The 23,985-nt window shown below is 60.3% G+C and overlaps 6 protein-coding genes across 9 annotated transcripts in view; 4 read left to right on the forward strand and 2 right to left on the reverse strand.

The window, feature by feature from the left end:
- Positions 1-278: 278 nt before the first annotated feature.
- PEBP1 (phosphatidylethanolamine binding protein 1) lies at positions 279-2,648 on the reverse strand. The gene is made up of 4 exons (XM_066331358.1): positions 2,462-2,648; positions 2,026-2,135; positions 1,288-1,388; positions 279-1,087 (listed from the first exon to the last, which is right to left on the reverse strand). Exons 1-4 carry the CDS (start codon positions 2,594-2,596, stop codon positions 870-872), a joined length of 564 nt encoding a protein of 187 aa, XP_066187455.1. The 5' UTR covers positions 2,597-2,648; the 3' UTR covers positions 279-869.
- Positions 2,649-2,982: 334 nt separating this feature from the next.
- Positions 2,983-9,577, forward strand: VSIG10 (V-set and immunoglobulin domain containing 10). Its single transcript, XM_066331350.1, is given in 10 exon segments — positions 2,983-3,365; positions 3,367-3,483; positions 3,485-3,585; positions 3,800-4,084; positions 6,837-7,118; positions 7,873-8,166; positions 8,263-8,373; positions 8,626-8,638; positions 8,751-8,911; positions 9,028-9,577. Coding segments are annotated over 10 exon segments (1,512 nt in total). The 5' UTR covers positions 2,983-3,285; the 3' UTR covers positions 9,096-9,577.
- A 561-nt stretch (positions 9,578-10,138) lies between these two features.
- Positions 10,139-12,674, forward strand: CFAP73 (cilia and flagella associated protein 73). The gene is made up of 7 exons (XM_066331360.1): positions 10,139-10,255; positions 10,755-10,878; positions 11,038-11,142; positions 11,208-11,408; positions 11,497-11,718; positions 11,969-12,124; positions 12,221-12,674. The coding sequence occupies exons 1-7, from the start codon at positions 10,197-10,199 to the stop codon at positions 12,314-12,316; spliced, it is 963 nt and encodes a 320-aa protein (XP_066187457.1). The 5' UTR covers positions 10,139-10,196; the 3' UTR covers positions 12,317-12,674.
- Positions 12,675-12,696: 22 nt separating this feature from the next.
- Positions 12,697-18,096, reverse strand: DDX54 (DEAD-box helicase 54). Its single transcript, XM_066331341.1, has 20 exons — positions 18,053-18,096; positions 17,529-17,664; positions 17,354-17,424; positions 17,092-17,277; positions 16,955-17,004; positions 16,805-16,846; positions 16,467-16,562; positions 16,257-16,378; positions 16,012-16,073; positions 15,755-15,886; positions 15,346-15,556; positions 14,943-15,077; positions 14,488-14,709; positions 14,325-14,398; positions 14,037-14,234; positions 13,731-13,876; positions 13,544-13,657; positions 13,353-13,457; positions 13,079-13,182; positions 12,697-12,987 (listed from the first exon to the last, which is right to left on the reverse strand). The coding sequence occupies exons 1-20, from the start codon at positions 18,092-18,094 to the stop codon at positions 12,764-12,766; spliced, it is 2,472 nt and encodes an 823-aa protein (XP_066187438.1). The 5' UTR covers positions 18,095-18,096; the 3' UTR covers positions 12,697-12,763.
- RITA1 (RBPJ interacting and tubulin associated 1) lies at positions 18,093-19,779 on the forward strand. Its single transcript, XM_066331356.1, is given in 3 exon segments — positions 18,093-18,154; positions 18,156-18,377; positions 18,579-19,779. Coding segments are annotated over 3 exon segments (819 nt in total). The 3' UTR covers positions 19,114-19,779.
- A 2,605-nt stretch (positions 19,780-22,384) lies between these two features.
- The window catches only part of TPCN1 (two pore segment channel 1), a 43,359-nt gene continuing 41,758 nt past the window's right edge, over positions 22,385-23,985 (forward strand). For 2 of the 4 annotated variants that reach the window (XM_066331343.1, XM_066331346.1), the window contains exons 1-2: positions 22,392-22,548; positions 22,719-23,392. In XM_066331343.1, coding sequence (XP_066187440.1) covers positions 23,281-23,392 — 112 coding nt within the window. In that variant the 5' untranslated portion in view covers positions 22,392-22,548; positions 22,719-23,280. Of the gene's footprint in view, positions 22,549-22,718; positions 23,393-23,985 lie in introns of those variants that run through there. The other 2 variants (XM_066331344.1, XM_066331345.1) reach the window with 2 other exon arrangements.

Below are 23,985 nucleotides of genomic sequence, written 5' to 3' on the forward strand. Positions count from 1 at the left end.
TGGGGTGTCAGCTCTGCTGTGGACACGTGGGGTCTCCTGTGGAGGGAAGGAGCCCCCACAGGTCTGGGAGTGGGGGCAAATCCCTTGGGAAGGAACTGAAGCTTGGGGATGTTTTTCAGACAGAAACGTGATGGCTTTGAGCTGTGTCCTTCCAGCAGCAGTGAGTCCCAGGAATGGGGAGCACCAGGCACAGCCTTGTCCCAGGAACACAGAACCACCATCCCACTGCCCCCTGAGCACTGCCCTCATCCCCCAAGAAGACAACCAAGCACACCAGGTACCTTGAGAAGTTTTTAATTGCACTGTGAGCAGAGCACAGATCACCACAGGGCTGAACAAAACAAAGTGGTCTCAGCTTTGAGTGGCAGCAGAGAATAGAAGGAAGTGCTCTAGGCCAGCTCCTGTCTCCCCCTTGAGCTGCACCTTCACTGTTGTAGTGGTGATGTGGAGGCACTGGCAAAATGTAGGAAGGGGAGAAAGAAAAAAAAAAAGGGGACTGCCCTCTCCTCTCCTGGAAAAAGGAGTCTCCACAGCCAGCACCTGCCCCAAAGTGGTCATGTACCCACACCCCTGCCACCTCAAGCCATCCCAAGATGCCAGAGACCCCTGAATTGACACTAATTCACAAAGGCTTTTGATTCCCTTAAGCAGCTCAGTTTGGATGGAGTGGCCCTTCCAGGGACCCCCATCAGCAGCTCTCTAGCTACGATACCACGGGCATAGCACAGGCCTGGACACAGGGACAGCAACAGAGTGACATTTGCAGCAGTCAGAGCGGGACAGTTGGGTTCAACTCATTAACAAAACACAACTAGAGCGCGGTGCCCGGCCCCACCCACAGGTGCTGCTGTGCCCCTCGGGCCGTGGCCCTACTTCCCCGAGAGCTGCTCGTAGAGCTTGGGCACGTAGTTATCCCACTCGGCCTGGTAGCAGGTGCCGGCCACGGGCGCCCCCAGCCCGTACTTGCTGCGGAAGGCGGCCACCTTGAAGTTGCCGCGCTTGTCCCCGGAGCGGTTGGACAGCACGGGCTCGCTGCAGGCCAGCTGCTGGGGCTGCTCGTACACCAGCCACACGTAACGGTGCAGCCCTGCGGGGAGGGACAGTGTCACCACCCCGCTCCCAGGGGACCACCGCGGCTGGCTTAGGGGAGATGCACTAGACAGCCCCCAGTAATCCCGCAGGCATTGTTCCCACAGGGAATTCCCTGCGGGCTTCCCTCCCTCCCCACCCCCGGGCACTGGGTGTGATCCCTGTTAGCACCGCGTGGGAACTGCTGCAGGTACCGACCTGTTCCCTTGGGAGGCCCGGAGCCAACATAATCCGACATCACGGTCCCGCTGCTCACATTGTTGCCTTTCATGTTGGTCACCAGGAAGTGATGCCACTCTCTGAAAGGAGAAGGCAAACAACAATCAACAATCAATCAATCACAAACAATCTGCCGCAGATGAGAAGACCCTTTGTCACTCCAAGCTGCTGTGCTTTTCCACGAGGCCGTCAGCATGGGGTAAGCAAACAGCTGCCACTCCTGGTTTGCCAAACCCGAAGAGCACCAGTCCCAGAGCAGGCATTGCTTCACTGGGATCCACAGCCTGTCAAAACCAGCTCCACGTGGCTGCAGGAAACCCACAGCCTGACCTCAGAGTGGGTATTCCACACACTGCTGAGGCTGACTTGAGGAAGGTGAGCTGGTCCCAGATTTAAGATTCTGCCGCCAGCAAAGACCTAATTTCAACCCACATATGTGCTAAATCAGAGCAAGCAATAACTGCTGAGCTGCTCCCGCTACAACAGACCTTTGAACACCTCTGATAAGATAACCCGTGTATCCTGATAAGAACAGCTGCTGCCCCCGATGCTGTCCCTGGCTCAAGGACAGGTGCAATGACACGATTTCTATAACAATCCACAGTCCCACAGCTGCACCTTAGGCAGAGCACAGTGCCCCTATTTAAGCCTCTGCTCAGCCCAAGAGAGACGATCCTTTTTCCCCATGCAAAACACGGAGCTGTCCATCCCCATTACCGGAACTTTGGGTCCTTCCGACTGGGCGCATCAGGGTCTGTAAGAACCAGGGTGTAAAGCTTCTGGGGATCGCAGCCGTCCCACTCGATGCTGGTGGGGCGATGCTGGACCTGCAGGGATGACCCAGTTAGCACCGGCCCCGCTGTCAGCGCCAGCCACCTGCCCTGCACACAGGGCCAGCGCGGCTTGCGCTGGCAGCAGCGAGCGGTTCAAGGCCATTCGTGCCAGCTCGCCCTGGCTGTGAGAGCCACGGGCCTTCCGTCCTGCGGTACGGCCGCCCCCGTAGCAAGGCCTCCCCAAAGCTGCTCAGCCCCTCTCTCTGCCCCCGCAGCCGCTGAAGCTCCGGCGGCAGTTGCCGGAGCGACAGCGAGAGGCCCGACCGCATCCCGCCATTTTGCCGCGCCAACTCCCGCGCGCAGGGCCGGCTGCTGCTCACCTGAGTGGGCGTGAGCACCTTGCCCAGCTCGTCGATCTCCACGGAGCCATACTTGACCCTGAGTGGGTGCGCTGGCTTCTGCTCCACCTCGGAGAGGCTCAGCGGACCGTCCCACTTGCCCAGGTCTATCGGCATGGCGACGTTTGTGGCTGCGACAGCGGCGGCGGCGGCGGCGACGGCGGCTCCGGGCTGCCTCCCCACCTCCTGCCCCTTGTGGGAGGCACCGCCCCGCTCCTCTCCCATTGGTGGAGACGTCTTTATGCTCCTCTGCCATTGGTGGAGATGCCGCTATGCTCCTCTCCCATTGGTGGAGACGCACCGCTGGCCTCCCCAGGGCCAGCTCTATGGCGCCCCCAGGCGGAGCCGAGGGAGAGGCCGGCCGAGCTCCAGTTACCTGGGCCAGCACTGTCGCCCCTACCGCTAATTAGGTTAATTAATAATTAATGTACCAGGGCCCAGTGAGGCAACCCTGTGGGTCTCAGCGCTCTGCTTCACGCTTTAGTGCTTCCAAGCTGTCATGTGTAAGATGTCCTGGAGAAACCCGAGGATAGTTGCGTGGTTAGGGCCTTTGCTGCGGGGGTCACACAGAGGAATAACTGTTCATCTCTGCTCTTCTCGCTCCGCTGCTTTGTGGGGGTGTCTCTAAGTGGGTGGATTAGAGCAGCTCTCTGGGCGTGGGGTCGCTAACCACGTGGAGAACACCACTCGGCGAACTCGGTGCGGTTCCAGCACCCGCGATCCGCGGGCAGCACTCGGCGGCAGCGCCGGCCCCGCTCCCCTCGGGCCGCCCCACGCGGCCGAGGGGGGAGTGAGGTGACCCCAAGATGGCGGGCGGGGCTGAGGGGGGGTCCAAGATGGCGACGGCCCTAAGCGGCGGCTCTGAGGCGGCGGGAGCGGATGGACGACCCCATGAGGGGCCCCTCACGGGCCGTGGCGGGCGGGTCCCCCCGGCCGGGCACGCCCGCCCTCCCCAGGCCTCTCGCCGGGGCGGCGGCCGGGCAGTACCGCCTCCGCGGGGCTCCGGCGGCGGCACAGAGCCATGCAGCTCCTCGGCGGGATGCCGCCGGCGCGGCTCTTCCTCGCCCTTTGCGTCTGGAGGCTGGTGCCGCGCCGGGAGGCCGCAGGTAGCGCGGGCTGAGGGGAGGGGAGCAGGGAGCTGTGTCCCTTTTCCTGATCCTGGTCTGCGCTCGATGGTTTTAGTCACCTCCGAGGTTCCCTCAGCAGTCCCCTAAGAAGCTCCCCAGAAGGCTGACATAAATCAGATATCCAGGTCTTTGCTGGCAGAAGGCGGCTTTGCCCATTCCCTGCATCCCTAACGCCGTCCCTTCTCTCTTCCAGGAACAGATGAAGTGGTCTTTGGGCAGGTGGGAGGAAGCATCCTCCTTTTATGCCGGAACGTGTCCAAGGAAGCCACCGAGGTGGTCTGGTTCCAAGGGGATCCGCACTCCTTCCCACCTCTCTTCTCCTCGAGGGTCTCCTTCCCCCCGGACGTCCGCTTTTCCCTGGTGGACAACAGCTCCCTGAGCATCACGGAGCTGCGAGTGCAGGACGAGGGCAACTACACCTGCAGGGAAGTGCTGAACAAGACAGACCACGAGCACAGGGTGCAGCTCCTGGTGGCCAGTAAGTCATCCCCACAGCTGAGCTTCCTCCCCTTGGCCTTCCACATCCCCAAATTCGTCTGGCACTGCTGGGAAAATAATATTTAGGAAGTGCAAACAGCTTTGTCGTGCAGAATCTCTTTCACGTGTGCTCACAAGCACCAAAATGTGTGTCTGAATGGCCTTTCACAGATCTGGCATATACAGGGGAAATGCCAGCTCTCAAGTCCTCGCTGTGTCTCTTCTTCATTGCTGATAAACAGGTTTTTGGGTACATCTTCCATTCCCTGTAGCTATTCCAGGGGGATCCTTTGCCTCAGAATCTGGCTGACTTGCATCTCCATAAACATTGGGGTAAGGGCTGCAGCTCACTGTCTGCTTTCCCTTGTTTGGGATAGATGTGCTTTGCTATTCCTTGGTGCCACCCTTTTAGTGGGAGAACTCTTCCCAGCTGAGGAGGCTTACATTGATGGAAGCACAAAATTCCTCAGGTTTACGTGGGAGCAGTGTCCTGAGAGCATACCTGTTATCAGCACAGGCCACTTTGAGCCCTTCTGTATCTTCTGGTGCTCTCTCCTTTTTCCATCTCTGTTTCATCCCTTAGAAGTGTTCAGAGCACAGGTAGAAGTTCAGGCTGGAAAGTGCTCAAGCCAAGAAATCCTTCCTGCTTCTGCCAGGGCACCATTATTTTGCCCTGATGCCTCATGTATTCCATGGGAACAGCCCCCTCCAGATTAGCAAGGAGCATAGGTCCTGTGCCTGGTGCCACTCTTGGTCCCTTCAGGACTGGGAACAGGGAAAATCTGTTGCTTTTCCCATTTTGACCCTCTGTACTCCTTTGGCTCCTTCCCTTCTTGCTGTTCTTCCCATGTATGAGACCTGTTTGCCTTCAGGGTGTTCCTTCCTTCTACCTGTGTGTAAACACTGCACCTGTTTTGTACAGATTAACCTCTTTAAAGTTTACAGGAACAAAAATTCTCTTCCTGCAACAAGGAACGTGCAGATGGGGTGTGGAAGGATTGAACCCCAGGCTGCTTCAGGAGTAGAAATGTAGGCACTGGGCTGAGGAGTGGGAGCCCCAAATCTGGAGCACTGGGGCAGAACACCTGGGAGCAAAACATATTTACGGCGTGCCAAACATTGGTGCTGCACTCTGAACTTCATTTATAAGTCTGGAATAATTGTGTCAACTAATTTCCAAGTGATGTGAGCATACCCTTTGATAGGTGAGAAAGAGATTTCTGGAAATGCTTTACGTCAGCAGGAGGAGCATCAGCAAAAGTTAGAAGTTTAACCTCTGACCTGTAGCAGGGCCCTGCTTTTTGACAATCCCTGTTGGTAGAACATGTTATCCTGGGCTGGAGCAAATTTTGGACACAGACTTGGCACTACTGTGGAAGAACCTCCCAGGACATGTAGAGGCTTTGTGTGGGAATAACCAGCTGACAGTCTCCCCATACCGTGGGTGGTACCAAAAAGTTCTCTTTTTGTTTAAAACTTCACTTTGAAAACCCCACAAGCAGTAGAGTAAACATTCTAGTGGCAGGACAAAGGTGCAGCCCTGCCTTGGGCTGTGATTCTGTGTTTGTTTTGGATGGGAAGCTGTGAAGGAGATGTGCAGTTCCACACCTCCAGGGATTCCTTGGCACATCTGTGTGAGGGTTGATGCAAGCACTGTTGGCTCTTCTGTGGCTCAAAGCACAGCAGGTCCTTTTTGCTGGAGTTTTGGGAGGGTGGAGATTTTTATGCTTTTGGTTTGTTAACTTTGTGGGAGCAGATTTCTTTAAACAGAGTTGTGCTGGGAGAGCCTGGGAGTTCAGGATGTGAAGCTGATGGCTTCAGGAGGCTGTTCCTGAGGTCAGCACAGAAAGTGCAGCTCTAGTTGAGCATCCTGGAGGGGCTGTGTCCACCTGGACATCCTGGAAGAGCTATGCCACATCAATGTGGGGCAGTTTCTGCTGGTTCAGGCTGACAGGATGCCCTATTAACCACAGCCAGGGTTTGGGAGCAGTTTGATCCTCCCCAGAACTGGGACACAGGGAGTGTTGCAGAGAACTTTCTTGCCAGAGCTGGGTGGTTTCAAAGATCACCTGAGGTGTGTGTACAGTTCCTGGAGAGCCAAGCCCCAGGACACTGTGTTCTTGCAGCTCACACGAGGGTTTGTCATGATTTTTTTTTATTGATTCAAGTAATTTCAAAGTCCCCTGAATAAATGCTCCCCAAAATAAGCCTCAGACATCCCTGTGACGCCTCTGGTGTGGGGCTTGCTTTGGTTTCATCTGCTGGTGGGGTTTTGTTCAGTACTGCATTAGGCACACGCAGGGGCACAGCCTGTTAATTCTGCCTGGATCAGAGTCCAGAATCCCTCTGGCTGCTAAATCATCACGTGTGTAGGTCTGTGTGTGGAAGGAGCAGCTGGGAGAGAGCCAGGACCATGCCTTGTTCTCAAAAGATGACTCAGTGTCCCTCCCTGGCAGCTGTGCCATGAGGACCAGAGCAGTGGGATTTCATCCACCCGCTGTGTTTATCTGATTTCCATTGGATAAAGCTGTGGCAGTCATTTTTTCCCTCCCTCAAGGCTTGGCTGTGGGGACTGTGACAGCCCCTCTTGGTCCCTACTGGCTGTCACTTACAGCTGTGCACACCAGGGGCTGTGGCTTGCAGGTCAGGGAGCAAGACTGACAGGCAAATGGGAAAGATTTTTCGAGGGAAATAATGACAAATTAATTCCATCCCAGCAAGTGTTTCTGACCATGTGCTGTCCTTGCTGATAGATCCACCACAGGCAACCCCAAAGTGCTGGGCTGAGACCTCCTCGTCAGGGCTGATGCTGCAGCTGTTCTGCAGCTGGCCTGGGGGGTACCCCCACCCCACCCTGCACTGGAGAGAAGAGGGGCAGGATTTGGAGAACTCCAGCTGGGTCATCAGCTCCACCAGCTCCTCAGACACCCACGTGGAGACACTGAACAGCTCTCACCTCGCCCACCGAAAAGTCTTCAAGTGTGTGGGCAGCCACGTGGTGAAGCAGGAGCAGCCTGCCTGCACTGTGGAGATAAGTGAGTGGATTTGCTGCCTAGTTGACTGTTAATGAAGCTGGTGAACGTGGGGCAGGTGGGTACCCTGGTCATTCCCTGCCCTCCAGGGCACTGAGGAGGTCAGGGAAGCCAGGGGGTAGCATGGCAGGGCACACGTGCAGCACAAGGCACAGATGTCCTGCAGCTGAGATCCATCACAGCAGAGTTGTAGGTGAGCTGTGTTTTGGGTCTATCTTCAGGGGCCAACATATTTCATCCCAGCAGTGTTTTTTCACTGTGGAAAGCTTCCACACACCTGTGTGAAAGCGAGAGATGGTTTGGGGGCTGTGGGCAGCTTGAGATGAGGTTTGGTAGGGTTGTGTGTGCCCTTCAGACATCTCAGGGATGTGAGTGGCTGATGAAAATCTGGGCTGTATTTATCCTCCAAGGGTTTGTCAAGGCTTCACAAGAGCTCTGCTGATCCCAAGGGAAATAATGCCTGGGCTGCTCTTCTCCTCTCTGCCATCTACCTGCTGGCTACCCTGAGACCATTTTTCCCTGGGGATATGAAGACAGGTGTCAGGAGGGACTGAGCACCAGGAAAGCTGCTCAGGGCACTCCTTGGGACGCTCCTGAGTGAGCTAAATGCCAAACCCCTAGCGCTCAGCTCCCAGACTCCTGCCTCCCTCCCTTCTGTTAATGATTATTAATCAGCCAGAAGCTTGATTGCTCGTTACGCTAATTGCCTCCGTTCCTTCCTCCTGTTTTTGTTTTCTTTTCCCCCGGGGATGTTCAGAACTCCCTTCCTTGGAATCTGAGCCCCCCCAGACCTGCTTTGTGGGTGACAATGTGACCCTGACGTGCCGGGTGACCGAGAGCACCCCTGCAGCTCGGCTCAGCTGGCTGAGGGACATCACCCAGCCCGAGGTGGAGATCCAGCCTGGGGGGAGGTTCCTCATCGCCCAGGAGGGCAACGTGTCCCGGCTCACCATCCAGAACTGCTCCCAGGGCACTGACAGCGGCTGCTACGTCTGCAAGGCCCAGAACCCCGTGGGGCTCAGGGAGCTCTTCGTCTGCCTCACGGTGAAGCGTGAGTGGGGCTGTGGCAGGAGGGCCTAGGACACAGCACACCTGCTCTTTGGCTTGCACTGAGGATTCCTCATCCATCTGTGTCCCCTCTCCGCAGAGCCAGTGAACATCGTTGGGGTCGTGGGTGCTGTGGTGGTCGTGTCCATCCTGGCTGTTCTCACTGTCACTGGGGTTGTGTTGTACTACAATCCCCTCCTGTGCCTCAGAGGTAGGGATTGGTTCCTCCTTCTTGGGGCTTTATCCCTAACCTGCTTATCCCTCCCTGTGTGCTGGAATCGGTCAGGGTTGTCTGGGCAGGTCACTGCCGTGTCTGTTCCTCTATATGGGGCTGCCAGTGACCATGTGGGGAGGCACAGATGTGGAGACAGGATTGGCAGGGGTTGTCCAGTCCAGTAAAAACAGTGACACTCCCAGAGGGGCAGTTTCTAATGCTGTCTTCTCTCTTTTCTCTCCCGTTCAGGTGCTGCATTCAGGTGAGTTGACATTGCTCAGCCCTGTCCCGCATGGCATCACTACTCAGCCTTCCTGTAGGTCAGGGAACAGGCTCTCCTCATCCTTTCATCCAGCTTGCTCTGCTGTTCCCAGGAATGCAGACTCAGGGGATGTCTTAGTGCTGGTGGACTCTGAAGATGACGAGGAGGGGAAGGGGTCCAAGGAGGCCCTGAGCAGCTGCACCCAGCACGAGGCCATGGCATTGGTCGGTGGGAGCAGGGCCCAGGCTGCTCACCTGAACCACCTCATGGAAGGTGAGGAGCCACCTGCTCCCTGCTGAGCTGTGGGTGTTCCCAGAGCAGCTGCCAGGGAGGGAGGAATTCTTGATGGCTGTTGTAGCTGAGATGCTGCTGCTCTGTGTCCTGTGTAGGTGACGATGGCGAACTCCACGGCAGGGTCTCTCCACAGGAAGTGAGAGAAGAGACACGAGGCTCATAGCTTCTATCCCTCCTTGAGGAAGCACACAGAGCTCCAGCTGGAATCCAGCATCAAGCAGGCCCTCACTGTGTGTGGCTTGAGCCCAGGCTGTCAGTGTCCTGTCCCAGGACACTTCAGGGAGAGCTTTCCCAGCTCTTTCTGCACCTGCCCTTTCCACAGTTTCACTCCGTCCTTCCCCAGCCATGTTTCTCCATTCCTTCTCTTGTCTTCCATTTTCTTCCTTGTCTTGGGTGTCCCTAAAACAAGGTGACACCCAGCACAGGCAGAGCATGGGAACACCCCCTCACTTCAATGCCTGTGACTGACTCAAATTCCCATGTGGGATTCTGGCTCAGACCCCATGAGCAGCTCTGGGATGGAGAAAGTCACCATGGGGCCGCAGTGGTCCTGGGGCAAGGAAGAAACAAGTGGTGTGTGGGCAAGAGATGGGTGGTGCTGAGTCTGGGGAGGCTGAATTGTTTGTATTATAAATATTTTTCCCCTATTCCTTCTGCAGTGTTGCTCTGTGTCCAAGTCAGGAGTTACTCTGTTCCTTGTTGAGTGTGAGTGTAGGGTAATGGGGACATGAGCACACATAGGAGGGGACAAGGGGGACCTGACAGCACACGGGGGATCGCAGGGGACCTGATGGCCCATGTAGTGGAAGGGAAGCACTCCTGGGACACGCAGAGAGAGGCAGGGTCTGTGCTGTGGGTAAAGTCAGGGAGTCTGAGCCATTCCAGTGTGAGATGGAGCAGGCCAAGAGGGACAGGGAGGAGATGGTGTTTGGGGTCCAACTGTGGTCTCTGAAGGGCCGTGGAGCCTGAACGGAGAGTTCTGAGGGGCTGGAGCAGGGTCTGAGGGCTGGAGGGAACGGGGAGTGGGTGGAAGGAGGGGATGGTTTGAGGGCTGCGTGGGACCCTCTCTGCAAGCAGCCCCGGTGCATTCTCTCTGCCCCGCACCGCGTCCTCGCAGCGGCGCTCGGAGCCAAGCCAGGAAAATCCCAGGGAGCTGCGGGAGCCTCTGGCTGCCCCTGGCAACTGTGTTGTGCTGCCGCCACCTCGGCTGTCGCGGTCTCAGCTCCTCCGCACGCCCCTGGGCGAGGAGGAGGCACCGACCAAGATGGACTCAGAGCTGGAGGAGCGGCTGCGAGCGGCTTTGCTGGACAAGCTGCGGCTGCTGTGAGTGAGACCTCTCTGCCCTTCCCCTGGCAAGGGACCAAAGGGTTGGCAGCCAGGCCAGCATGTCCTGTGTGCCCCGTGATCGCGGTTGGTATTCCTGTCTCTGGGTGCCACTGCCAGGATGGGTGTCACTGGGTGGACACAGCGTCCCCAACTGAGGCTCCCAGGGAGGAGAGGACACCGCAGCCATGGGCTGGGGGGCGCAGGGGGTCTCTCTGGGTTCTAACAAGGAAGCTGAGATTGTGGTGTGACTCGTCCTTCCTTCCCTGGGGAACAGCACTGGTGCTGGGGGTGTCCAGGTGGGGGAGGATGGGCAGGAGCCAGGCTGGGCACGAACACAGATGCCGGCAGGGCTAACCCTGTGCGGCTCCTGACAATCCCTGCGCACCCGGGGGAGCGGGCCAGGCTCCCCGCGCTGAGCCCCGGGGGAAGCGGCGGCCCGTGGGCGCCCTGCCCGTGCCGCGGTGGCAGATGCCCTGCCCAGGCTTTCCCTCCGCAGCCCAGCCGAGCTGCGCGCAGCCCGTGGCAGGACGGTGCCCGCCACGCTCCTGCCATCCACTCGTATGCTGCTGAAGAGGCGGGAGGTGGCGGAGGTGGAGCGGGAGCTGCAGAACCAGCGGCAGGTGAGGGCGGCCCCAGCCCGCCGAGCGTCCCCTCCCCGGGCGCTGCGGGTGTGCCGTGGGGACAAGGCGGCTGGCAGGCGTGTCCCCGGCTCTCCTCGGGCTGGCACCCCGGGCTGCACAAGCGCGGGCCGATGCTCTCGACGCCCTGCAATCCCACAGGAGTTTCAGCAGCGGATGGAGCGCCTGGCGCAGCGCCGGCAGCAGCTGGCCCGGAGGCAAGAGCAGCACCGCGACGCCGTGCTCAGATTTGAGTCCTTCCTCAAGGTGCCGGGCCGGGGGCCGGGGCCGGGCTGGCCGGAGGGTGGCCGCTGACCCCGTGCCCTGCGCAGGCGGTGGCGGCCAGGCGGGAGCGGGCGCTGCGTCGGGCGGCCGAGGAGCGGGCGCGGGCGGCGGCGGAGCGGGATGAGGCGGCCCGGCTGCAGCGGGAGCTGGAGCAGCTGCTGCGGCGCAGGGAGCGCCTGGCCCGGCGCCTGCGGAGCCTCCGGCCCTTCGGGGACTACCTGCGGGACGTGCTGGCCAGGATGGGGCAGGTGAGCGTGGGGTCCTGCGTGTCCCCAAGCCCCTAGGAGGGGTCACCCCTCCAGCCCTGCGGCCTCTCAACCGCCTCCCACTGCCCAGTTCCAGGACGTGCCGGCCATGCTGGTGCATTTCGGGATGCTGGAGGAGATGCGGGCAGCCCTGGCACGGGAGGCAGGAGCCGGGCAGGAGCTGCTGGCCCAGGACAGGGCACAGCTCCAGCGGTACCGTCAGGACACCAGCATCCAGCTCCTGGGCACCAGGAACGAGCTGGCCCGGCTCCGCACACGCCTGGAGGCTGCCCACCAAGATGTGCTCCAGTGGGTAAGGGGGATGGGGGGTGGCCAAGGACCCCCCAGGCAGAGGGGCAGCAGTTCAGACCCCAGGGGTGCTGCCCAACGTGGTGGAGGTGCTAAGTTGGGCTCCACCCTCTGGGCTGAGTATCCCCACATGTCCAAAAAGCAGCAGCTCTGCATGGGGAGGCCCATGGCCATGGCCAGGCCACACGTCACCCTGGCCAGGCCTGGGGGGGGGTGCAGAAGGACACAGCGCAGGGGCTCACTCTCTCCCCCAGGAGTCCTGCTGGAACCACATCCAGAGTACAGCCATCCAGAAGACCCTTCTGCTGGGGCAGATCAAGCTGGCTGTGCTGAACCTCTTCCAGCAAACCACTGCACAGCTCAGGATCCCCACGGACACAGCCCAGGACACAAAGGCCCAGTTGGACATGGTCAGCCGAATCTTCTCCCCAGGGCACTGGGGCTGGGGACTCACAGGGACATTGACATCCCTGGATGGTTGTGACATTAGGCTTCCATCTCCACAGGTGCTGCTCTGCATGCAGGGCCTGGCTGACATCTGTGCCATTGGCACACACCCACAGCACCACAGGGGTGCCAGGCTGCTTCAGGGCCAGGAATAGCCCCTGGGGACACCTGCCTGCTCCTGGGGCTGGGAAGAGGCTGCCAGGGCCAGCATGGAGCCACAGGACCCCGGGGGATGGACGTAATTCCCTGCAAGTCTGGAAACCCCATGTCAAGACGCAACATGGATGGAAGTGGCACAGGCACACTGGGGTGGCACTACACCCAGGCAGGGCCAGGGCACTCTCGAGGTTCCCTCCTGCACAGAGCACCCCAGGCAGGGGGAGGAGGAGAAGGGAGCTGCTGTTGGCATCTCTGAAGGTGTTTCACATCAAAATACATCCAGCAGTGCAGCCGCAGCGCTTGCTTGTTCTTGTGCTTCTAGCAAAAGGATTACCCCAGTCACGAGGCTTGGAGCAAGAACCGAGAGAAACTGGGATTCAAAACCAACCAATATTTACTGTCCCCTTCCCCAGCCCCCAGCCCAGGCATAGGGGACGTGTCCCCTACATCCTCTTCCTCAGCTTGCCCTTCTTGGCAGTGCCCGTGCGGCGCCCGAAGGCCATTTGCCGCAGCTCCTGCACCCGCTGCCGGTTCCGGGCCTTGAGGCGCTTCAGGCCCCCGCTCTGCAGGAAGCGCTGCTTGGCCGCCTTCTTGCGCTGCTTCAGGATCTGCTGCTTGTTCTTCAGCTCCGAGCGCACCCTGCCCTGCGCCGGGGGCTGCGTGGGCCCTGCACGGGGACAAGGCTGTGCTCAGGGCAGGGGACAGAGCCAGCCCGAGGGGAGCAAGGCAGGGCTCCGCTGCTTGCTTCAGGTACTCACCCTGCCCACGCCTGTGCTTCCCTCTGAACTGCTCCCTGCTGCGTGGCCCTTCCTCATCCTCATCCCACTCGTCAACCTTGTACTTCTGCTTCCACTTCTCATAGCTGGGACAGGCGGGTTAAGGGAACATGTGCTGACTCCTCACTTTACCCTGTGCTGAGGTTGTCTGACTGTGCTCCCTCCCCTGGCTGCTGTCCTGGCAGGGGATGGAGCCCTGACACGTGGCTCCCACAGTGCCCAGCCCAGGCAGGCAGCAGTGCCCATGGCAGGATACAGGTTGTTCTTGTAAGAGCTGCTGATGTAACGCCCGCTCTCTGTCCGCACCTTCTTCTTGTCCTCCTGGCCCGTCTGCCCCACAAACCGCTTCTTCTTGCGGTCCCTGCGAGAGACAGAAGGGTGGTGGGACCGAGCAGTGCCACGCCCAGCCCCGATTCTCCCTCCAGCCCACGGGCAAACCCCACTCACCACTTGAGCAGCTGCTTGCTCTTGTTGAGGTTGTGGTTCTCATCGCCCATGAGATCCAGCACGGCCCCGGCTGCCTGCTGCTCGAAGGCGCTGCCCTCGCCACCCACGCTCAGCCTGCAAAGGGGGGTGATCAGAGCAGCCCCACACGTGCTGGGATGGGACAGCAGCAGGAGCCCCCCAGACTTACCCCCGCTCACTCTCAAAGTCCTTGGGCCGGTATGGGATGTAGAAGTCCTCGTCCTGCTGTGCCGGCTGCTGTGGCTTCTTCCTGGGACCATCTTCTCCTCCTCGGCCCCGTTTTCGCTTCTGGCCCCCCACATTGGAGAACACGTCCTGTATAGGGACAGTGGAGGGCTTTGGGAGCTACGTACCCCCAAATTCCCCCAAGTCTCTGCACCGGCCCCTAAGCCTCAGCATAATCTGGGGGCCCTGGTGCTGCCAGCAGCGGGCCAAGGCAGCTCTGCAGCAGTTCCTGCATCCATGACCCCATTACCTGGAGGTCTTCCTCTTCTCCTTCCCCATCCTGGGCCTCGGGAGGGGCTGGGCACAGCCCCTGCCCTTTAAGTGCTGCTGCCCGCCTCTCCTGCTGCCCACGCTGGAACTTCTCGATCAGGGCATGGTCGTGGCGCCGCTTTGATCGCATCACGGTGCTGGCCGGTGTCCGGGATGTGGCGTTGATCTCAAAGATGGTCTGTCCCCAGGGCAGGAGCACGATTCCCAGTGAGCCACATGGGCATCCCAACCCAATCCCATCCCAGTCATATCCTGAGTTTCAACTCACTGTCTTGGACTTGTAGGTTTTGATGCTATCCACCAACTTCAGCCTCTGCAGCTCGGTGTCTTCGAAGCGAGCTCCTGGGGAAGGCAGGCAGGGACAGGGGCACAGATCAGTTTCCTGGGGAGGGCAACAGGGTCTTCTCCCTCAGCATCCCTTCAGCACTCACTGAAGAGGGGGTGCATGCCCAGCTGGGACACATCCAGGTCCTTGGCCCTCTTGATGGACTCTGGCGAGGGGCCGGGCCGGGAGCGCAGGTACTGCTTCTGAGCATTGTCCGCGATGCGGCGGAGGCTGCTCAGCTCCAGAGAGCCCTCGTGGTCCGTCAGCAGCAGGCACTCCTCGTCATCCACCAGGCTCTGGGGGACACGGCCCAGGACCCCGCCAGCATCTGCAGCCCAGGGGACACCCTGTCAGCTCCCCAGCACCCACTCTGGATTTATCAGAGCACAGCTGACAGCTCCAGGGAGCTCGGCACTGTTCAATCCCCCACACACAGAGTGCATCACAGCCCCCAACACCCAATTTTCCCCATCACCCCACTGTGTGAGGGCCCACCACAAGAGCACAAACTCCAGCAGTGGCCAAGGATAACATCCCAGTGGCCACAGAGGCACCCCTCACCAGCAGGCATCTCCTGGGCTCCGGCGAGGACGAGCGGGTGCCCCAGGAAGAGGTGGAGGTCGAACACGTAGGGCATCTCGTCAGGAGCCACCAGAGAGTAGGCAGTGCCACTCCGGCCAGCACGGGCCACACGGCCTGCCAAGGGCAAGAGGAGAGTGGGGAAACCATACCCAGCCAGCCCAGGGACTCCCTGGTGTCCCTGGCAGTCTCCACACATGACATTTACCATGGGGACATGGCTGGCAATGGGCTGTGGGTGGCTGGGGAAGGGAAAAGCTTGCTACAGGCAAGGTACCAATCCTGCCCCCAAGAGCCCTAACAGTCCAGCTGGGACATCAGGGACACTGCTTTGTCCCCAGTCTGTCCCTCAATATCACAACACAGTGAGGGCACTGGTACCCACCGACACGATGCAGGAACAGCTTGCCCTTGGCAGGGAAGCTGAAGTTGATGACATTGTCCAGCATGGGGATGTCCAGCCCCCGGGCAGCCACGTCGGTGACCAGCAGCACTGGGCACTTGCCCTGGGAGAATTTGGCAATGTTGATCTTGCGGGCGGTCTGGTCCAGAGAGCTGTAGATGTGGGTGCAGTGGATGCCCTGCGCTGTCAGCAGCTGGGAAGGTGGGGAAAGAGATTGGATGGATGTTCCTTCAGCAGAGAGACAGGGCCAGAGACTCCGGAGTGGCCACCTGGACCTCCAAGACCACGTGTTCTCAGATTTCTCTTTCAACCCAGTGAACAGAGGGAGAGATTCCAGCTGGGACCAGCCACAGCTGTAGATGTCACATGGGCACCCCCAAATGCCACTTACCTCCCTCAGATACTCTGTGTGGTGCTTGGTGGCCACGAAGACAACTGTCTGGTCCTGGGGCTTCACCACGCTGCGGAGCAGGTGGAGCAGCACGGCCGGTTTGTCATCTCCACGCACGTGGAAGAACACCAGCTGCAGCATGAGGGCAGTGCTCAGCCCTGTGCCACCACTGCCACCCTTGTAACCTCCTCAGGAGCATGTGGCTTGCAGGGGGTAGGGGGCACAAAGCTGTCTTGAACTCCCCCAGTTCATCTCACCTTGAGCTGCTCACTCAGCTTGGACTCCACATCCAGGCGGATCAGCATTGGCTCAGTGAGGCCTGTGGTGACACACAGGACATGGGTCACACACAGGATGTGCTGCTGGGGACACTTAGCCCAGCATTAATCCAGCTTGGCTTTCCCAGTGCCAGGCTCAGCCTGGCTGTGGGATGGTGCTGTGTCCCTGTCCCCAGTGTCCCTGCTGTCCCTGTCCCCAGTGCCACCTGCCCCTGGTTCCTCACCAGCCCGGGCAAACTCGACGAGCAGCTTGGGCAGCGTGGCAGAGAACAGCACTGTCTGGTGGCAGTCTGGGAGCCGGGCGATGATCTCCTGCAGCTGCTCAGCAAAGCCCATCTCAAAGAGCCTGCAGGGGAGGGGATATGGGATATGGCAGGTCCCTCACCCATGTGGGGACACTGCCAGCCCGGGGGATGCCCCTGTGCCCCGCTGACCTGTCGGCCTCGTCGAACACCACGTACTCCACGGTGTGCAGCTTCAGCTTCATCTCCACTGCCACGTGCACCAGGCGCCCAGGGGTGGCTATGATTCTGTGGGGACAGAGGTAGTGACAGGACCAGGCTGAGGGGGAGACAGTGTCCCACACCATCCTGGGAGAGGGTCCCAAATCCAACCCAAAGATGACACAATAGAGACCCTGCTGTCCCACAGGAAGTTACTCCAAAGGAACACCAGGAATGCCCATGAGGTACAGTGGCTCTGAACACCAGTGATGGTCCCAAATGGCTGGTGGCCATTTCCCCACTGGGTCCTTTCCCTGTGCCACACTCACATGTCGGGGTTCTCATGCAGGGCAGCAAACTGGTCCTCCATCCTGTGGGAGAGGGGAGAGACTGGGGTGACACTGAGCAGCTCAGCCCCTCACCAGGTTTTGGGGAGGCTCAGGAACACAGGGATTGGAGGGGACATGGGGACAGCTTACTTGTCTCCTCCCAGGATCAGGGCTGTCTTCAAGCCAGTGAACTTGCCCAGCTGCAGGGTGAGGAATACTACATTGGTGGGATGTAAAACCAAGCCGATCACCCCCATTGTTCCCACTGTCCCCCATGTCCCCTGTACCTCCTTGGTGAACTTGAGGGTCTGCAGGGCCAGCTCCCGGGTGGGCGAGAGGATGAGGGCGCGTGCCCCGGCCTGGCTGGGCGCCTTGAGCCGCTCGAACATGGGGATGAGGAAACAGGCCGTCTTCCCACTGCCCGTCCGTGCCATGGCCACCACATCCCGCCCACGCAGGATGGCGGGGATGGTCTGTGGGACACCACCGTCACTGTCACTGTCCCACTGCCACCCCCTGCGGCGGGGACCCACTGCTCCCCATGCTCACCTTCCTCTGGATGGGCGTGGGCACCTTGTAGCCCTTCTTCATGATACCCTTGAAGACAGGGTAGCTGAGGCCTAGGGGAACAGGGCAAAGTGAGGGGGCATGGGCAGGAGGGGACAGTCCCTGTCCCAGGGACAGTCCCTGTCCCAGGGACAGCTGTCCCCTGCCTCATACGCACCCATGGACTGGAAGCCCCCGGATTTCTTCTTCTTCTGGTTCTGGGCCCGCACCATGGCCTGAGTGTCCAGCTCAGCATCGGCGCCATCGTCCTCCTCGGCGGTGGTAGGGAAGGCAGGCAGTGGGGTCGCAGGGACCTTGGGACAGTGGGGGACATGGCTGTGGTGATGGGTGCCAGAGTCACTGCAGCTCTGCAGTGCTGGCATGGCAGGCAGGGACACCAGTGCTGGTGACTGTGGGTACTGGGGACATTGGCACTGGGACACAGGTAGTGGGGACACTGGTACTCAGAACATCGGCACTGGGACACTGCTCCTGAGACATTGGTACTGGGGACACAGGCAGTGGGGACACGCGAACCAGGAACACGGGCGCTAAGGATACCGGCACTAAGGATACCGGTACTGCGGACACCGGCACATGGAGACCGGGGCCCCAGCACCGGGCGCAGCGACACGGGGTGAAGGGATATGCCTCGCTCGGGGCCGCCCCGCTCCCGCCCCGCTCCCGTCCCGTCCCCCGTACCGGCGGCCGGCGGGGCTGGCGGCGGGCGCGCGGCGGCGCCATGTCGGTACCGGAACCACGTGGCGGGGGCGGAAGGGGCCGGGCCGGGCCCGTGCCCGCCCCGGGGCTCGGCCATGCGGGCTGCGGGGCCGGCCCCGGACTGTGGCCCCGCTGTCGCCGCCGCTCGCCCTCCGCGGGGTCCCCGGGGCCGCCGCCGGGTGCGGCCGTCCTTCGTGGACGAGTCGCTGTTCGGCCGCCCCGCGGGGGCCCGCCCGCCGCCGCCCGCCTTCCCGCCGCCCTGGGCGGCCCCCGCAGCCGCCGGCTCCCGGCCCGGGAGTCAGTGCAGGTGAGCGGTGGCTCGGGCCGCTCCCGCGGATCTCCGCTGCCCCGGGTTTCGGGGCTCGCTCCGCGTCGGTGTCCCCGGTGTCCTACGGAGCCCCTCGACTCCCCCAGCGCGGGCTCGGCTGCCCCGCCGGCTCTCGGTCGCTCCCCCTCTGATTTCCCCCACTGTAACCAACACGTGTTTCTCCGCTTGTCGCCCTCCAAGGTCCCGCAGCCACGCTCCGTCCTTCTGTGACGAGTCCCTGTTTGGTGCCAAGCCCCAGGGTCCTGCCTGGGCAGCTCCGCGGATGAGGAAAGAAGATGTAGCCAAGCTCCATTCGCTGCTCTGGAGCCCCCCGCCTGCCCCCCAAAACCAGCCTGGCCTTTCCCCACGCTGCAGGGGGACTCCCCTGCGAGCCGTCCACCCGCCGGCCTCCGCGCCTCCGGCCACGTCTGAGCCCGGCCACAAGGAGAAGTTGTGTGCCTGGAGGCATCCCAGGAGCGATGCTTGCTCCGAAGGCTGGGGTGCTCCTGGCAGAGGACGTTCCCAGTCTGTCAGCAGGCTGAGCACCCCCTCGGACAGGATTCACCTGTCCTCCAACCTCGGCACAGAAAGGTGGAAGAACCAGAGCCTTCCAACAACCCCTGCTGCCCCCCAGGGCCCTCTGGTGAGGGGTCGATCCAACAGCGTGTCCGGATCTCCTGTGCCCAAGAATGCCAAGGCAGCAGGTGGCTGCAAAGCCAGACCCCCCTGGAAGTGATGCCAAGCGTCCCTCTGGATGTACACACAGCCTTAGTCTCCCTGAGGCCTCCCTGTGACCAAGCCCACGAGGACCCTGGGCTTTTCCCTGGCTGGAAACGAAGGATGGGGCTGTTCCATGCTGGAAGAGAAGCCAGGAGCCAAAGGTGACACAGTGCTGGGAGCAGTGAGCCCCTTGTTCAGGGCACAGCCCCACGGCACCAGAGCGGGGTGGCCTGGGTGGGAACAGCTGCTTCCCGTGATGTGCAGTGGTTGTCAGAGGAGGTTCCTGCTGTCTGGGGAATCCAGCTAGGAGGGTGGAGCAGCAGGAGACTGGAGTGCCCACAGTGCAGTCCAGGGCTCATCCAAGCACAGGTACATGGACAGTGGAGCTCCATGGAGCTCCCAGAACACGGGGTGCTGCTGGGGTGGGGTCCCAGGTGAGTCCAGCTGGGGCCGGTGAGGTCAGAGGGCCCTGACAGGGACCTTTGCTGACCATGTGTGGTGAGAGGAGTCCTGCTCCATCCCACCTGTGCTGGTGCCTGTGGGAATGCAGGATATCCCCTATCCCTGCTCAAGGCAGGTCCAGTCAGGTGGTGGAAACCCCTAGGAATAGAGATTGCAGAGCCCCTCTGGCCTCCTTCCCACTGCTCCACTCACCTCAGAGTGAAAGTTCTCCCTTTATCCAGTCAGAGCCTTTCTAGCTTGATTCTGTGTCTTCTCTCATTCTGCATCTGAGCACAAACCTTGGCCCAACCCTCACAGCCACCTCCTCTTTGCAGGTACTGAGAGGCTTCTCTGAGGCCCCCCCAAAAGGTTCCCTTCTCCAGGAAATGAGCTCCATTCCCTCTGCCTGTATGCACAGGATGTGCCTTGGTGTCTCACTGCTGTCCTTGCTTTGTGTCACCCACGCCTTATGGACCCCTCTGACAAAGCAGGGCAAGGGAGGAGGAGCACAGAGGTGAGGAAAGCATTGCCCTGCATCCTGCTGGCAATGGGATGGATGGGGTTTGTGACAGACAAGGATCTGAGTGGGGATTTTGGCAGCTCGTGGTGATGAGGAGGGGCTGAGTAGATCCATGATCGTGTAGCTGGTGCTCACAGCAGTGCCACAGTGTCACCAAATAAGTGCTCCAAGACAAATCTGGGACCTGTGGGGTGCTGCTGAGTGATCTGGGCACCTCCAAAACTCCTCCATGTCCTTTGCTGAGACGGGAAAGAGCAGCTGTCTGTATGGAGGTGGACAAAGGACATGAGGTGGGTGGGTGATTTGGGGTTTGCAGTCACTGCCCCCTGGGGAGGGAGGCTGCAGTGAGGATCTGCTGAGGTTACCGGGAGTTTGGTAACTCCCATGCTGAGGGAAACACTCAAATTCGCCCAAGGACACACCAAGCCAGGTAAAGAGCATCGTTCTGCCCCTAGAAATGATTTTATTGCACCTTGTGCAGCAGCAGGATCAGGCCTTGACCCACTCCAGCATGTGGAGCTGGAGCCAGCCAGGAGCCTGTGCTGAGTGGAATTTCTGCTCATTTCTTGGCCTGATTGGAAGCAAAAACAACCCAACATTATTAAAACCTGAGAAGGTGAGTGAGGATCCTTGTGATTAGCTCCAAGCTCTTGGATCTCTCCCTGTGCTTCCCACTGAGGCAGTCCAGCAGCTCTTCTCCACCTGGGGTAAAATTGGAGGGACACGAAACAATTGTGGCCTTCTCAGAGGAGGGGTTGGGAGTGCTGCTGTCAATCTGAGCCTGATTAGCTGTGTTTGGGATGTGGGCACAGTGATGTACAAGCTGTGTCCAGATGTGATTTGGACGCTAGATGGAGACAAGAGGGTTGAGGATTGACACAGGAGCAGGAACGCTGTTCCCCAGCAGCAGCTGGGTGAGTCAGATCCAGCCAGGTGAGCTGTCAGCAAACTGGGGGAACTGCCCTGGAGTCTAAGCAGAGAACTGAATCAGCACAATCTTGGAGAGCTGGAGTCCTTGGAAGAGGAAGCCTCTTAAAATAAGGAGAGATTTAATCTGAAAATCAAGTTGACGGTGGCCTGTGTGACCAGGATTGGCCACTTTACCTGCACTGCTGTGCTCAGGGTCCGAGGAATCAGAGGAGGAAACTCGAGCCCACCTCATCAGCCACACTTTCCTGTCCCACACTGGCCCCGGTTGTCACCAAGGGCTTCCAGGAGGTCAGAACTGGCACTTCCTTGCTATTTACACATGAGGACAATGTTGGTTAAGTATAAATGGGTTGTTTGCATTTTGTTCCATGATTCTCCTTCACACTGGTGCTTTACTGTTGCCTTGTTGTCTTGTTCTGCCAGAGCTGTGCAGCCCAGCATGAGAGCAAAACCTGCTGTTACTGCTGGAACTGGTGTTCACATGGAGAAAAACCCTACATTAAATATGAATGAAATGAGATGGGAGAAATGTTTAGTTGTTTCCTACCTCCAGATCCAGCCTGTCCGGTGTCACTGGTGCTCGGCTCAGGCCAGAGTTGTTGATACAGAAGCCTCAACCAAGCTGGGGATCCTCCCTGCTGCTGCTCTCATTTTTCTGTCTGCTCAGCACTGTTAAATCTCTCCACCTTTGACTCCACCCTGACTCCTTGTTGCTGACTTGGGGGTTAAAGTTGTGTTGCTGCTGGGCTGCTTTCCACTGCAGTCAGCAGAGCATTGGGATGGAGCGGGTACGCTCCACAAACCAGCGTAGCTGGCAGGGGCCAGGTGATAACGTGACGGAAGCGGCAGCCTGACCTTTACAGGCTTCGTCACCTGCAGGACCTTTTGAGAGCCAGTGCTCCTGGGTACCCCTCACTGCACCTACTGCGCTCGGGGCAGGGCTGGGCTGCGCTCAGGGCCCGACTCATTCCTACCGCAGCGGGGCCTGCGAACAGGGACGCTGTCTCCCTGCGGAGCGGGGAAGAAGCGGGTGTCCCAGCCCGGGGGCGGCTGTGTGTCCCGGTCCCCTCAGGCTCCCGAGCCGCTCCCGCCCGCGTTCCGCCGTTGCTCGGTGACCGCGCCTCTCCTCCCTGACCCGGGGGCGGGGTCTCAGCGCAGCCAATGGTACCTCGCGCTTCTCTCCTCCCAGAGCCCACCTCCGCCAGCTCGGACCAATCAGCGTCCCCGTTTGTCTTGAGGGACAGCGCTTCTATCCAATGGTGAGGCGTAGAGGGGAGGCGGGAATAACGCCGAGGCTCTGGCGGGGGTGGGGGCAGGCGCGGCGCGCGGATTGGCGGGAATGGAGAGCCCCCGCCCCTTGGGGCGTGACCGGCGCTGTGGCAGCCAACGGGAGGAAAGGGGCGGGGCGCGGAGGAGCCGCGTCGCTGCGGGCGCCGGTTCGGAGGGGCCGGGCCGGGCCGGGGGGCGCGGGGGGTCCCGGGACGGGCCAGGCGGGCCCGGGAGGGTTTGGAGGGGCCGGGGAGTCCGGGGACCGCGGCATGGCGGGCTGCTGAGGAGCAGGTTCATCCAGGGGTGGGAGGAGGGCGCGGGGAGGGCGCCGGGCCGGGCCTCCCCAGAGCGGTGACAGCGCCGTGCCGGTGTCCCTCTCCCTGCACTGGGACAGCGGCTGTGAATCGTCCCCGTGGCGCTGTCTTGGGCCTGCTTCATTTTCCTTTTGCTTCACCTTTTAGAGAAACCCGTGACCTTGTGGCATCGCGCAGTTAGAAAAAAAACAAACCAACAACCCTCCGGGAAGTTCACGTGTGCGGACTCCAGGCGGCCTCCGGCGCTCCCGCGTTCGCTTCCCCGGCTGCGGTGCGGCCGTTCGGGCACGGCGGGGGACAGAGCCATGTGTGAGCGGGACGCTTAGCGCCATGCCGGCCCCGGCTGCCTCACGGCCGCTGCTCCCGGTGCCGCGGGCTCAGGAGGATCGCTTCGTGCTGCGTCCCCGCTGTCCTGCGAGCCGTGCGCCGGCCGGGACAGGCAGCCCCGGCCTGGCGCTGTGAGCGCAGCTTTGGCACTAACCCCTCGAGTCCGCTGTCCTGCGCTGCTTTTTGGGGAGCGGCCCGCTGCTGTCGGGAGCTGTGGTGTCCGGAGATGGGTGCGCGCAGCGCTGTGTCCCTGTGCCCAGCAGACGGCCCCGGCGGAGGGCTGGCCGGGGAGAGGTTGTGACACCAGCGTTTCCCACCTGGAACTGCAAACTGAAAAAGCGTCCTTTAGAGCTCCGTGAGCGGGAGCCGCGGAAGGGCCGGGATGGCGGTGAGCATGGACGATGATGTTCCCCTGATCCTCACCCTGGACGACAGCGGGAGCAGCGCCTCAGCCCCTCTGGACGAGCTGGATCGGGAGGAGCTGCCTAACGAAAGTAAGAGCCCTTTGTCATTGCCTGCCCCGGGGTTGTCCCCTTGGGGTGCCTGCTCTTCCCGGTGACACTCCCGGGGCTGTCACAGGCCTGGGGCTGCCCCATGGAAGCTGGGAAATTGCTGCTTGTTGCTCACAGCCCCGAGTGACACGGCGGGGCCGGAGAGCTCCTGCCGGTGCTGTTTCCAACACACGATTTTGTGGTTTCCCCGGAGCAATACGTGACCTGAAGCCCTTTCCTGCACGTTGTCCCTTGGTGCTGTCCCACTGCAGTTCTCTCATGTGGCCTTTAAGCCCCATAAACATCTGCGCTTTGTGAGGCTTGTTTTGTCTGCTCCTAGTTTACATTCTTATTTTTGTCCAAGAAGGGAAGTGCTGATAAATCCCTTCCGTGGCTTTATTGTGTTCTTATCAAAGGATTCGGAGTGCTTTTGGACAATATATTCATGTTGGCCCTGGCTGTTTGCTGGGGCATAGCCAGTCTGTGAGCCCTGGGAAAGGGAGAACCACCATCCCTCAGATGATTTGCTTTTCTCCTCCGTGGGTCTTCATTAAAGGCCTCACCCTGCAGCAGGTTGGATGTGGCCAGCAGATGTG

This window comes from Sylvia atricapilla, chromosome 17 (genome assembly GCF_009819655.1).
Source record: "Sylvia atricapilla isolate bSylAtr1 chromosome 17, bSylAtr1.pri, whole genome shotgun sequence".
Classification (NCBI taxonomy): domain Eukaryota; kingdom Metazoa; phylum Chordata; class Aves; order Passeriformes; family Sylviidae; genus Sylvia; species Sylvia atricapilla.